A 13,589-nucleotide genomic window follows, 5' to 3' on the forward strand; every position below is an offset into this window, starting at 1 on the left:
CCCACGTGGTGTGGAGTGGGTTGGCCTGGTTTGAAGACAAATAAGCCAGGCAGTGACCTGTCCCTACTGGATCACAAAAAGCATGGGGCCCTTGTACCCAAGGCCTCTTTTCACAGCCAGAACTTGGCTGAGGTCTATTCATTCAGTTTGGCAATGAAACAGGCTGAGCTATCAGCTGCCAAGCTCAGCACTGAGGAGTCGGGGTAGATGGTTGGGATTACTTGGGGCACGCAATTTGCCAGGCTCATGTTTGGCAAACAAACACAGCCTAACAGAGAGACAAAAGGTTTGAGAACAAAGAAGGTCTGCATTCTCTCCTTCCTCATCTTCTTTTTCCTTCCATTATAGGATGCCTTTACTGAAACAATGGGCCATGGCCCAGTAATTACACTGAGGCTGTGTTCATTGTTTCTCATCACAAATTTGGGCACATCCTTCCCCAATTAAAAATTCTTTGTGCTAAAGGAGAAAATAATTTAGGGCTCATTACAGTTTTGTTTTCAAAGCAGTTAATAGAATATGGTAGATAATGGAGGGAGAAGGCAGAACTGGGCTGGAAAACTGGAAAATTGACTCCAGTCCCAGTTCTGACATTCCCAGTTCAGCCATGTGATTTTAAGCAAATCACTTCATCTCTTTAGGCTTTTGTTTCCTTGTTTGTGAAAGGAAGGCTATTGAATCATGGTTTCTAAATGTCCTTCCAACTCAGACATTCTCTGACATCCATGATTTGAAAAGCCTGGATTGCACTTCCTTCCTACCTAACAGGAAAGCTTAGAAAAATGGAGCTGCCTCACCTTGCACAAATAGGTGCCTAATTGTTGGATGAATGAATGGAAGGATCAGAGAATAAGTGACATCCAATGACACACATTCTGGGACATCTTCATGAAAGGGTTGCCAAACCAAGATGAGAAAGACACCCAAACAGGTAACGAACGTGAAGCATAAAGTCAGTCAGGGAAATGGGGAGGTGGATACATGAGTAGTAGATGTAGATCCACCTTTGACTTCCACAAGTGGGAGCTCCATTGATGCTGAGTCATAGAATCATAATTACGGAGGCTCAGAACTCAAATGAACCTGAAGACCACTGTCATGTCAAGCCAACCCATTTAACAGGTGGAGAAATAAGACTAGGAAAAGTGACTTGCCTGTGATCCCAGAGCTAGCTGGTAAAAGAGAGCTAGGAGCCAGCTCTTCTGCTTCTCTTCCCTGTGCTTTTCCTCTGCATTGTGCTGCCTCACATTTAATGAAAGAGCAGAGAAAAAAAAAAAAAATTGGAGCTGAAGCTTTAGGTAAGGGCCCAGAGTTGACAACCCAATGTGACTTTAATGGCAATACTGGAGAAAAAGACTTCCCAAAATGTTTCAAGAAAATACCTCTTATCCCAACCTATGTTCCTTCCTCCCATCCCTCAATTACAACTGAATAGGGACATAGAGAAGCGGGTTCTGCAAAATGCATACCCCATAAGACAAGATGACCAGAAGTAAAGACAGAAAGAACTAATTTTAGTGGTATTCTGGGAATAATTCCAAACAGATTTTGTTTTATTGAGAACAGTCATGAGCAGTGGCAAAAGTTAGAGCCTCCTTCTCTCTCCAGAACTGTGAAAAACCCCCTTACCATCTGGCCAGTGGCTTTGTCAGCTGACTTTCTCATGAGACATCCATACTCCCTAGACTTCAGGTTTTCCTTCTATGAAACAGAGAGGGACAGAGACAGTAATATTCTAATGAGGTTCATATATAACCAAGCACCAGATTCATCCACTCAAAACTGCCTTTATTACACTCTCCCTGATTAAAAAATATCTTGTGACTCCCTGTGGCCATGTTCATTCTTACTCAAGAAACTTTGCTTATTCAGTTTCCTTGCTATCTCAGTCCATTTTCTGTTGCTATAACAGAATATCTAAGACTGGGTAATTTGTAAAGAAGAAAATATTATTTCTTACAGTTCTGGAGGCTGAGAAGTCCAAAGTTGAGGAGCTGCCTCTGATCAGCCTCTGGTGAAAAACTCGTGCTGCATCATAACATAGCGAAAGGTATCACAGGACAAGAGGGGTGCACTGAGAGTCAAACCGGCTTTTGTAGCAGACCCACTATCCTGATAACTAACCCACTCGTATGATAGTCCATCAATCCATTAGCCCATTAATCCATACATGAACTGATCCAGTCATGAGAGCAGAGCCCTCATGACCCAGTCACCACTTAGAGGCCCCACCTGATAATACTGTTACACTGGGGATTAAGTTTCAACATAAGTCTCAGAGAGAACAAATATTTAAACCATAGCACTTGTCTAATATGAAGAGTTTCTTGATCACTCAGAAGAGGATGTTCCTTCTTGCTTTCTGCGCTTGTGGTCTATAATACTCATTTGGCACCAAGTACGCAATGCCTAGAATTACAATCTTAATGTTATTTCCAGATGAGATCACCTACTATCCGTGGTAGACAGAATAATGAGCCCCTGAAGATGTCTACATTATAATCCCTAGAACCTGAAAACATATTATGTTACATGGTGAGGGGGAATTACAGTAGCAGAGGGAATTAAGGTTGCTAGCCAGCTAACTTTATGATAGGGAGATTATCCTGGATTATCCAGGAAAGCCCAATATAATCAAAAGAGCCCTTAAATGAAGAAGAACGGGGGCAGATGAGCCATAACTAGAAATACAGCATTGTCATAAGGACTCAACCAGGTATTGCTGGGTTTGAAGATGAAAGAGATCACCTGGTAGGAGGTCTCTAGAAGCTGGGAAGGGGAAGAAAACAGATTCTTTCCTACAGCCTCCAGAAAGAAGACAGCCCTGCCAACATCTTGATTTTAGCCTAATGAGACTCTTCAAACTTCTGACCTCTAGAGCTGTAAGATAATAAATTTGAGTTGTTCTAAGCTACTATATTTATGGCAATTTCTTACAGCAACAATAGAAAATTCATATGCTGCCTCATATCCTACACTTTCATGCTAAACTGTTTGATATCATAGACTATAGTCAATATTTTTTTTTCTAGCTACCAAAGAGTACTGGACACAAATTAAGCAACCAGTGGATGTTTTTCTAAGTAAGTGAATAAGTGAATGAATGAATCATTTGGAGTTAAAACAACTTGAATATTAATCAATCAATCAAATAATAGATAGACCCCAAAGTATAAAAATCCCTTGAGAGCAGACTCAGCTGTCTGGGTATAATATGCTATTATTTCATGGATATTTCTTATGTGGGTGATTTAAGTCTCATTATTGTTATTATTTTTCTAAAATCATATGATATTTTGGGAATAACTTTGGTCTTGAAGTCAGAAGACCTGGGACAAAGACCTTCTGTTGACACATATTAGCTGCATGACCTTGCATAAGCCATGTAATTTACTGGGCCTCAATCACACTATCTGTAAAAGAAAGATGCTGTTCACTATCTTAAGAACCCCTCAGGGTTGTGGTGAGGACAAACGAGACAATGCAGAAAAACAGGGATGTGAAAACCGTAAAATGCTGTGCAAATGAGTGGAGTTGTCATTTGCCACACTCCTCTTCAGACTAATTTTTTAGATAACGGGGGTTTTTATTAGTGCCTCTTCTATGCTCACTTTGTTACATGAGTCCTTGTTGGAGAAATGTAAGAAATAAAAGCTTGGAAGAGTTCATTGTTCAAATGAGAGACTAGGAGGGAATAAGTCAATTCATTCATTTTGTACTCTGGTCTATAAGCCCACCTGTACCTGGTTTGACACTAGGCCCTGAGGGACCAGGTACTGCTGAGAATGGGCAATGAGCCTCCTGGGACAGCTCACAGTTCAGTGAGTTGACATCCAGAATCCAAAGTTAACCAACTAAAGAGAAGGACCTTCCTTCTGGGGCAAACTTTATCAGGTAGCTGGTTCCATTCCTGATACAGGGTGTCTTAGTTCATTTTCTGTTGCTATGACAGAACACCACAGACTGGATAATTTATGAAGAAAATGAACTTATTTGGCTTACAGTTCTGGAGACTGAGAAGTCCAAGAGCATGGCACCAGCATCTGGTGAGGGCCTTCTTGCTGCATCATAACATGGTGGAGGGCATCACATGGCAAGAGGGTAAGAGCAAGAAAGCAAGAGAGAACTCACTTTTATAAAACACCCACTACCAAAACAACAAACCCACTGTTGTGATAGTGACATTAATCCACTCATGAGAGAAGAACCCTCATTAATCTATTAATCTCTTCTCAAGGGCGTAGGGATTAAGTTACCAATACATGAACCTTTGGGAAACACATTCAAACCATAGCACAGAGCACTCATGGAGTAACTTCTACCTTCTAGAAAAGCATTGCAAGCTTTTTCTTTATTATCTGGGATCTCCATATACCCATGGCTCAATGGGGCTGGAATATGGAAGAAGCAGAGGACTTGAGCACACCCAGACACAATCCCTGGAAGATATCTGGCCCTCAGGACTAATGTCTTTCATTTCCCAGGGAAAATTTTATTTCTTTGAGAAGTTAAGTCATTTAGGCTGACAACAGGGGCTGCCTCAGGCAAAAAGTTGAGGTTGGAGAAGTTGCTCTTGTATAACACCTTACTTCTCAAAGAAAAGTGCTCTAGACACCCTCCCCACACCCCATTTGTTTAAAGAGTCAAAAGCATTTATAATCCCATCACTCTACAAATAATCTCATTTAAGAAATAAAAACATGACACAAAGCTCTTCATCTCCATTCCCATTAGCCTTGAATTCTCCTTACAACTCTTCCCAGCTTCAGAAATGTGGGATAAAGTCTCCTTCTAAGTATTTAAATCTAATTTCTTACTTGTGCTTTTGATCCTACACTAATCCATAAATGCAAAAGGAGAAAAATGCTACAGGCACAAAAAAGTGTTCATTATAGCAATATCAATAAAAATTATATAACCTAGAATTCTGATTAAAGATGGCAGTTTGCTAGCATGTGCTTATTGCTTCTTCATTCTGTGTTCCCACTAATAGGATAAAAAGAATAATTTAAAACATACACACACACATAGAGAATGAGAAAGGAGATATCAGCATATGACAGATTTCAACAAATTTTTAGAAGATTAAAGGTTGTTGGAGGAACAGTTACTGATTTGGCAAGATGGAAGACACCAGAGGAGAAACATGAGAAAGAACCAGTTTGCTCCATATAACCCTGGAAAGGCTAAGCATGTAGAAAAATCAGAACACCAGAATCAGAAAGCATTTGGTACTCAACCCACTCACCTCTTCTCCAGGCAGGAGATCTGCATTTTCTTCTCTAGAAAAATTAACTGGAAAAACTCAGGATTCAGAGGCAACAAAAGAGGTGGAGGGCAGAAGTAATGACAAAGAGATTAATTAAAAGTCCGTAAATTAAGTGATGAAACCAAGTTCTCCTTTGTCCCCACCTTCTAAATCCCTACAGGCAGAATGCTATGGCCAGGCATTTCCTTGAGTGAATACTGGAATCTCTTCTGTGGAAGTTGGGGAAATGCCAGTAAAATGACCAAGAGTTTTTCCAGTTTCCTTGAAGTTATGCCATCAGTTGAAAAATACTACCACCTTTCACCCATACCCACACACAGTTTTACTCAGATACACACACACACACACACACACACACACACACACATTTTAGCATCTTAAATATGAACAGACAACTAAGATTAAATAAGTAATTGAGAAAAGCTCTAACATGAAAGGTTTTCATGTGAGAAATCAAAACAAACAGGAAATAAAGATCTTTATTTATCAGAGATAATGCAAGACAGAAGGAAATAGTTCCCCTAATTCTTATCCTCAGTTACATAGGAAAAAATGCATATATTAAGCAGCAGGAAACAAAGAAAAAAAAAACTCAGAGATTAAGAAAGAACTTTTGGAAACTGACATGACTTAAAAACTTGAACTGGGTGGCTGAAAAAGCAAGTCAAGAAAATCTGAAGAAAAAGAGAACAAAAAGACGACCAATGGGAAGGGCAAAAAAACATTTAAATAGAAGGTAAACCCAAGAACTCTATCATACAAATTATAATGGCTATAGAAAGAACAGAGAAAGTTGTGGAAATGGAACTGGAAGGAGGGTACTGTTATTTTCTCAAGACAAGTCTTCATATTGAAAGGATGCACAAGATGTCCAGCCCAATAAGTGAAAAAAGAGCCAATTAAAAGTTCATGAACATTAAATGTCAGAGAACAAGGGATCAAGAAAGGATTATAAGATATTCTAAAATGAAAAAATAAAAAGTCACAAAGATGGAATTAGAATTAAAATGACTTCAGGCTTTTTCTTAGTAACACTGGATAATAGAAGCCTATGGACCAAGGTCTTCAAAATTCTAATAGAAAACTTTTATAACTTAAAATTTTATACATCATCAAACTATCCACCAAGTTTAACAGAAGAACTAAAATATTTGACGCATTTCAAATTTGAGGGATGACTCAAAAAAATTACCTCCGTTTGTTAGGAAGCTACTTGAAGATATACTCCAGCAAAAAGAGAGAGTAAATCAAGAAAGATGAAGGCATGGGAAAGAGGAGGCAATGGATACAACTTAGGAAAGTGGCGTTGGGAGATTCCAGGGTAACAAATGTGTAACTTTCCAGTATCTCGGAGGACCCCAGGAGGGTCACCTCTAATTAAAAGAAAGAGATGGGGTCTCAATAGAATCTCTTTAAAAGTGAAGTATTTGGAAAATATTAAGAACACATGAATGGCAAAGTATGCATTTTTTTTAATTAAGCGATTACAAATCCCAAGAATAATAAAAAACAGAATGAGAAATAAAATGAAACCATAGTATTCTATTAGGCTCTGAAATAAACAATATTTGCACAGTCATAATGATATATAGATGATTATTTACCATGTAAAAATGGTGGTACAATTATATTAGGAGGGTGAAGGATGGAAAATTGGAAAGTGGTGTAAAAGAGCTAAATCCTTTTCTACCATAAAAAGAAATCAATAGATAATGTCAAAAACAAATCAATAGAAATTATCAGTAGAGGCATGTGACAGTTGACCCTTGAACAACATGGGTTTAAACCATGTGGTCCATTTATATATGGATTTTTTTTCAATAAAACTTATACCAGTGTGCCTGCCTCTCCTACCTCCCCTTCCACCTCCTTCACCTCTTCTGCTTCTGCCACCCCTGAGACAGCAAGACCAACCTCTCCTCTTCTTCTTCCTCCTCAGCCTACTCAACGTGAAGACAACAAACATGAAGACCTTTATGATGATCTACTTCCACTTAATAAACAGTAAATATATTTTCTCTTCCTTATGATTCTCATAACATTTTCTTTTCTCCTGCTTACTTTATTGAAAGAATACAGGATACAATACATATAACATTCAAAATATGTGTTAAATGACTGTTTATGTGTCTGGTAAAGCTTCTAATCAACACTAAGCTATCAGTAGTTAAGTTTGGGGACAGTCAAAAGCTATACACAGATTTGTGACTCCACAGGGGGTCAGCACCCCTAACCTCCATGTTGTTTGAAGATCAACTGTATTTGAAAATTCAGAACTAGCTACAAAAAAAAAAAAAAAAAAAAAACTAATTAATTAAAAAGGGGTTATTTCTACATAGTGGGGCTGAGGTGGAGAGGCCTGGAGTAAGGGAATGTTTTTTCTTTTATCTTAAATTTCTTGAATATATTTAATGTTTCAAATTATACACATATATTATTTACTGGTGAAGTATTTTTAATTAAAAATGATTATATAGAAAATTCACTTCCAGATATAGTTCAGTCACAGGGATTTAATTCACCACCTAACCTTGAACAACTATAAAACCAGAAAAAAATAAATGAAATAGCAATTTTCAGACATTGGACAAAAGGCAGCACAAGACCATGACCTCTGTGAGAAGAGAAACAAATGTGCTGAGCCTGGCAATTGCCCTAGCACACTGCCAAAGGCTGCTTCCAGGCTGCAGTGCAAAGACAAGGATTCCAAACAGAGCCTGGTGGCCTTGATTAGTGGAGAAGACAAAAATCAGAATTCAGAAAGGCCACTTTGTCTAGAATTTGCCAGAGACAGTACCAGAGAGAAGAAAGTTGCTTAGACAGTTTTCCAGAGATCTGCAGTGAAGGTCCCTTGTGTCTCTGGCTGGGTACTAAACTACACATGCATAAGATGAAACTGCCTGATGCTGGTGAAAGAGCCACCAGAAAGCAGTAGGCTTAACAACTCTCAAAGCTCACCCAGGGCTGAGAATAGTTCATATTGCTACCAGCCGTAGTAGAAAGACCTCATAATGAAAAAGATATCAGCTGGAGTCTTCAAAAGGCTATCGTCTAAATTAACCCTATTCTAAAGGCTGCCCTGAATCTACCTCAACAGAGCTTACTGTCAGACCTGAAAAGGATCTACTTCCAAGAAATATAACTGCATGCCAGAAAAACGTAAGCCCAACATCATTTTTTAAAAATACAATGAAATCCTATATTCAATGATGTAAAAGTCACAATGTCTGTCACTCAATCAAAAATCACCAGACATGAAGAGAAGTTAGATAATATGGCCCATTACCAGGGAAAAATCAATGCCAACAAACCCAAGAATGACTGAGATGATAGAAACAGCAAGCAAGGATATTAAAATGGCTATTCCAAACTGCTTTATGTGCTCAGGAAGGTAGAAGAAAACGTGACCATGACAGAGAGAGAGCTAACAAATATATAAAAGATCCAAATGAAACTTCTGAATATAAAGAAGATTTAATTTTTAAAAAATATCATTGGGTGAGACTGAGAATAGATTAGACAGTGCTGAAGAAAAAGACATAGCAATAGAAACTATCCACACTGAAGCAGAGAGAGTAAAAATATTGGGAAAAAATGAGCAGTGGGTCTGTGACCTTTGGAACCATTTCTGTCCATTCTATTGTGGTTTACCAATGTGTAATTGGCATTCTGGAAAAGGAAGGGGGATAGAAAAATATTTAAAGAAATAATGGCCAAAAACTTTCCAAATTTAATAACTATAAATTATAAGCAGGTGTAAAATGACATCAAGGAGAATAAACTTTACAAAATTCAACAGGCCACTTTATATCTTTATAATCAAATTGCTGTAAACGCTGATAAAAAATTCTTACAAATAGAGAAAAAAGACACATTATGTACACAGAAGCAAATATATGAAAGAAAGGAGATTTCATGTCAGAAAGTGTACAAACCAGAAGACAATAAAACTCAAATAAATTTTTATGCCCAGCAAAAGTATATTTCAAAAATGAAAGATGAAATAGATACTTCCTCTGACAAACAACATCTGAAAAAAATGTGTTACCAGGAGAGCTTCACTGTAAGAAATTACAAAGAAAATTCTTCAGGCAGAAGGAACATGATACCAAATAGAAATTTGTGTCTAAAGTTGGAATCAAGAGTGCCATTAATGAGAAATATGTGGGCTAACATAAAAACATTTTTTCATCATTGAATCTCTTCAAAAGAAAACTGGCTATTTAAAACAAAAACAATACTAGCATGTCATGGGATTTATATCATATATAGAAGTAAAATGTGACAATAGTATAAAATATGGGAGAAGGTTCTTGTACTATACATGAAGTGGTATAATGTTATTTGAAGGTAGACTGTGATAAGTTAATGATATATATTATAAACTTTAGTGCAATGAATAGCAAAATAAAGTAGAGGTATAGCTAATAAGCTGACAAAAAAATCAAATGGAATTATGAAAATAATGTAGGAAAAGCAAAAAAGAAGGAATAAAAAATAGGTAGGAAATAGGAAAATAAATAACACAGTAGATTTAAACTCAGTCATATCAATAATTACATTAAATGTAAATTGAACACTGCAATTAAAAGCAGAGATTGTCAGATTGAATAAAAAGGCAAGATGCATAGGCAGGCCTCTTTGGTTGTAAGTAACAGAAACTTTATTCAAACATCGATACTCACACAGTTGAGAAGTCCAGTTCCAAGAAAATACAAGTGTTCAACCAATGTAATTGTATCCTTTCTCTATCTCTGGAGTCTGCTTTTATTTGCTTGTTGGCTTCATTCTCCCAGAATAAAGAAGGCTTCTCCAGGTGTTGAAGACAATGGCCACAAATGGGTGTGGTTTATACTATTATTACAGCTCCCAACGTCAGGCAAGAGAAAGAACCTTTCATTAATAAGAAGCTTACCTCAAAATTTAGAAAAGAATCTGTTTGTCCCACTTGCTCACCTTTCATCCAATCATGACCTTCGTGGGTAGAGTAATCTGGCCAGCCTGTGGTCAGGGAAACTGGACACCATGATGAACACTCTGGACACAGTGAACACCAAAGGTAAAATGCAATACATTGCAAGTCAAAAACAGAAGGGATGTTTGATTGGCAAATGCAACAGATGCTCAACACACCTCCCCTCTGTTCTATTACCTCATCAAGTTTCCATCCCAATTCTCCCCTTCTCCTCTTTGTTAAACATCATCCAAAGCATGGATGCAACAGACCTGTCTCTACTTCAACACCAGGCATGAATTTTCTTCAATTCATTGTAAGTATATGTTGTAAAATAAATGTTCCATAGAGCCTTCCCCATCTACAGCTTCATATACATATCCTGTTCTAACCAAGCTCCACCCAAAGAAATGTGCACACACACAGCTAGGGATGAATGGAAGTAGTGATGACCACCTGACCCATAAGTAGCCAACATCAGTTGACTAGAAATCTGATTTTGTGTGACCTAGAGCCAAGAAATGAGCAGGGATGAACAGATTCTATCTTGAGAACTTGATTTAAGACATGAGATTGCTGACAGTTGGTGGTGAGATGGTCCTGAATATTGAAAGTAATGACAGCCATATTCAAGTTGATGAGTAAAGGGAGGAAGCTGTTCTTCAGAAAAAGGAAAGTGGAGCTGACAATAAGTAGAGGGGAGAGACGAGCCTGCGGCCCAGGAGAGGGAAATAGAGGTAGCAGCCAGCTGCTTCTGTTTCTCTCATTTCCCCTAGTGTTCAGCTGCCCTGATTTCTTCTCCTTTGATTCTGTGAGAACTCTGTATCTTTGCAATAAGCACACTTCTTTACTTGAGTAACTTTGAATGACTTCTGTTTTCTTGCAACCAAAGGACCCATAACTTGAACAATTGCGAGTGTTTTTTTTAATTGCCTCTCAATATTGCACAGTAACTTCTTTAAGGGTAAGCAATGTGTTCTATTTCATCTGTGTAACCCAGCTCATGGTAACATGACTGAATTATACAAATGTTCATAGAGATAATAATGAATTAATTAATCTGTTTATACCTCTTATACTTATACCTCTACCACTACCAGAAAAGCAAATAGTTTGTTTTGCCTCCTCTACATTAATTTCTTTGTGAAATGGCTTTTTGTCTACTCACTGTGGCTCTGGTGGGATTACAAATCCCAGGCTTCCACCCACCACCCCCAGCCCAATGAAATAGGAATACAACCTGCAATACAGGTCAGTCTCTCCCATGCAGGAATTTTTAATATAAGTCATTAGATAGTAGTTCCTTAAAAAAAGGTTGATAAGTTTCTGCAGCTGAGATCCTTGGAGTTCTCCTGATTTCTAGCCTTCCAGGGGTCTGATTTCCAGCTCTTTCTTCAATCCTAGGATTGTTGACTATTCTTTCAATAAACCTCCATCTCTTGTTTAAGTAATCACAGTCAATTTCTATTACTTCTAGACTTAGAATTCTCTCTGATGTAACTTGGTTCCCAGGGAGGCCAGTTTCTCCCATGTCCATTTAGAATAACTAGAAGATATCCTTCTTTTTGGAAAGAACAAAAACATACTATCTTTGAAATGAATAAAATATTCCTTTATCGATCAGTTGCTCTACTCCTGATCCAACCTTCTGGGCTGCCTTTTATGCAAGAAGCACCATGAGTTCTGTCTTGTTTTTATATTCAACCCCATTCCCACCTTCTTAGGCTATCTCTGAGAGAAAGAGTCGGGAACACGATTCCTTAGAGAAGGTATATATATCTGGGAACCCAGGCAAACAGAAGCTACCTTCACTTAGCCAAATAACCCTTTTTGCAGAAATATAAAACAGACTTCATTCCTTATGTCTGAAGGGCACATATTCAACCTAACAGGGTATCTCCCAGGCTCATGCCTGGTGTCCCAGTTTCTAATGATGGACTCACTGTCTTCCCTTGGATCAGCATCTCTCTTCATAGACAAGCCTTACCGAGGGTGTTGTTCTTGATTCTTCCAAGACCTTGAGTTCCAAAGCATTTTTCTCCTCTCAACACTCTGACTCATTATTCTATTTTACTGAAGTACTTAGAATGTGAGCCTTTGGGAAGAGCTCTATACAATTATATAAATGAATAGGCACATTTATTTGAAATGTTTTCAGATTTCTTAGAATGAAATTTTATGTTCTTTCCTTGGCACTAAGTTCTTAAAGTGGGTAACAGTCCTGGAGGATATCCTTGCCCAATTGAGGGGTGTTTATAAGGCAATCTAAAGACCAGCCGATAGATAACAGTTCATTTTGCCAATAGTTGTTGAGCACCTACTCCACGCTGGGCGCTGGGCACTGTGCTGAGAGCTGGGTACACAGCTGTGAGGAAAACAGACACAGCCCTACCTTCAAAGATGACACAATGTAGTAGAGAAGAGAAAAGAAAATAAGTCAATAAACTCAAAAATAATCATAAATGAGTGAGTAGTGCTATGAAAGAAATGAACAGGAAACAATGATAGGCAATAATAGGAGGGAAACTTCTTAGATGAGAGAAGGCAGAGGAGGCTCTCTGAGGCCTGAAGGATAAGGAGTGAGTGGTACAGGAACCAGCTGGATGGAATAGCATAGATGAAACCTGGAGGTAGGAAAGAGGTTCATGTGTTTAACAAACTAAGTGGAGCAGCGAAATGGAGAGGAGAGATAGAGGGAAAAGAAAGAGAGTTGGGGTCATGTACAGAGTTTGGATTTTACATTAAACATAGCGAAAATATAGTCACTTTGGAAAACAATGTGACAGTTTCTTTAAAAGTTAAATATAAATTTACTATATAGCCCAGCAATTCCACTACCATTTACCCAAAAGAAATGAAAACATGTGTTTACACAAAGCCTTATACATGAACATTCATAGCAGCATTATTTATAATAGTCCAAGACTGGAAAAAAAATTAATTGCCCATCAATAAGAGCATGGACAAATAAATAGTGGTATGTCCATAAAATGGATTACTGCTAGGCAAATAAAAAAGGAACAGACTACTATTACAAGACAGCCTTGTGTTGACTAGTGCCTACTTGGGTGTATATCATTATGAAAATTCACTGAATAGGCAAAATCAGATTTGCACATTTTATAGTTTGTAAATTATATTTCAACATTGAAAGTGTAATGGGAAGTTGCTGAAGAGTTTTCAAAGCAAAGAAAAAATGTAATTTGATTTGTTTTTTACAGATTCCTCAGATCACTTTTTGAAAACAGATTTGAAGGGAGTTTAAGAACAAGTAGGGTGATCAGTAAAGGGGTTAATGCCATAGTCCAAGAAAAAGATTCTGAAGGCTTAGAATACTGAGGAATAACAGAAGCCAATAGATAGACT

At 37.8% G+C, this 13,589-nt stretch overlaps 1 protein-coding gene across 1 annotated transcript in view; it reads right to left on the reverse strand.

Annotated features, from left to right (window-relative positions):
- Window positions 1-13,589, reverse strand: part of LOC105533148 — a 41,528-nt gene that overhangs the window by 24,350 nt on the left and 3,589 nt on the right. The window contains exon 2 of the mRNA XM_011971499.1: window positions 1,630-1,701. Coding sequence (XP_011826889.1) covers window positions 1,630-1,701 — 72 coding nt within the window. The remainder of the gene's footprint in view (window positions 1-1,629; window positions 1,702-13,589) is intronic.

Source organism: Mandrillus leucophaeus, unplaced genomic scaffold (genome assembly GCF_000951045.1).
Source record: "Mandrillus leucophaeus isolate KB7577 unplaced genomic scaffold, Mleu.le_1.0 Scaffold1228, whole genome shotgun sequence".
NCBI classification, from domain to species: Eukaryota; Metazoa; Chordata; class Mammalia; order Primates; family Cercopithecidae; genus Mandrillus; species Mandrillus leucophaeus.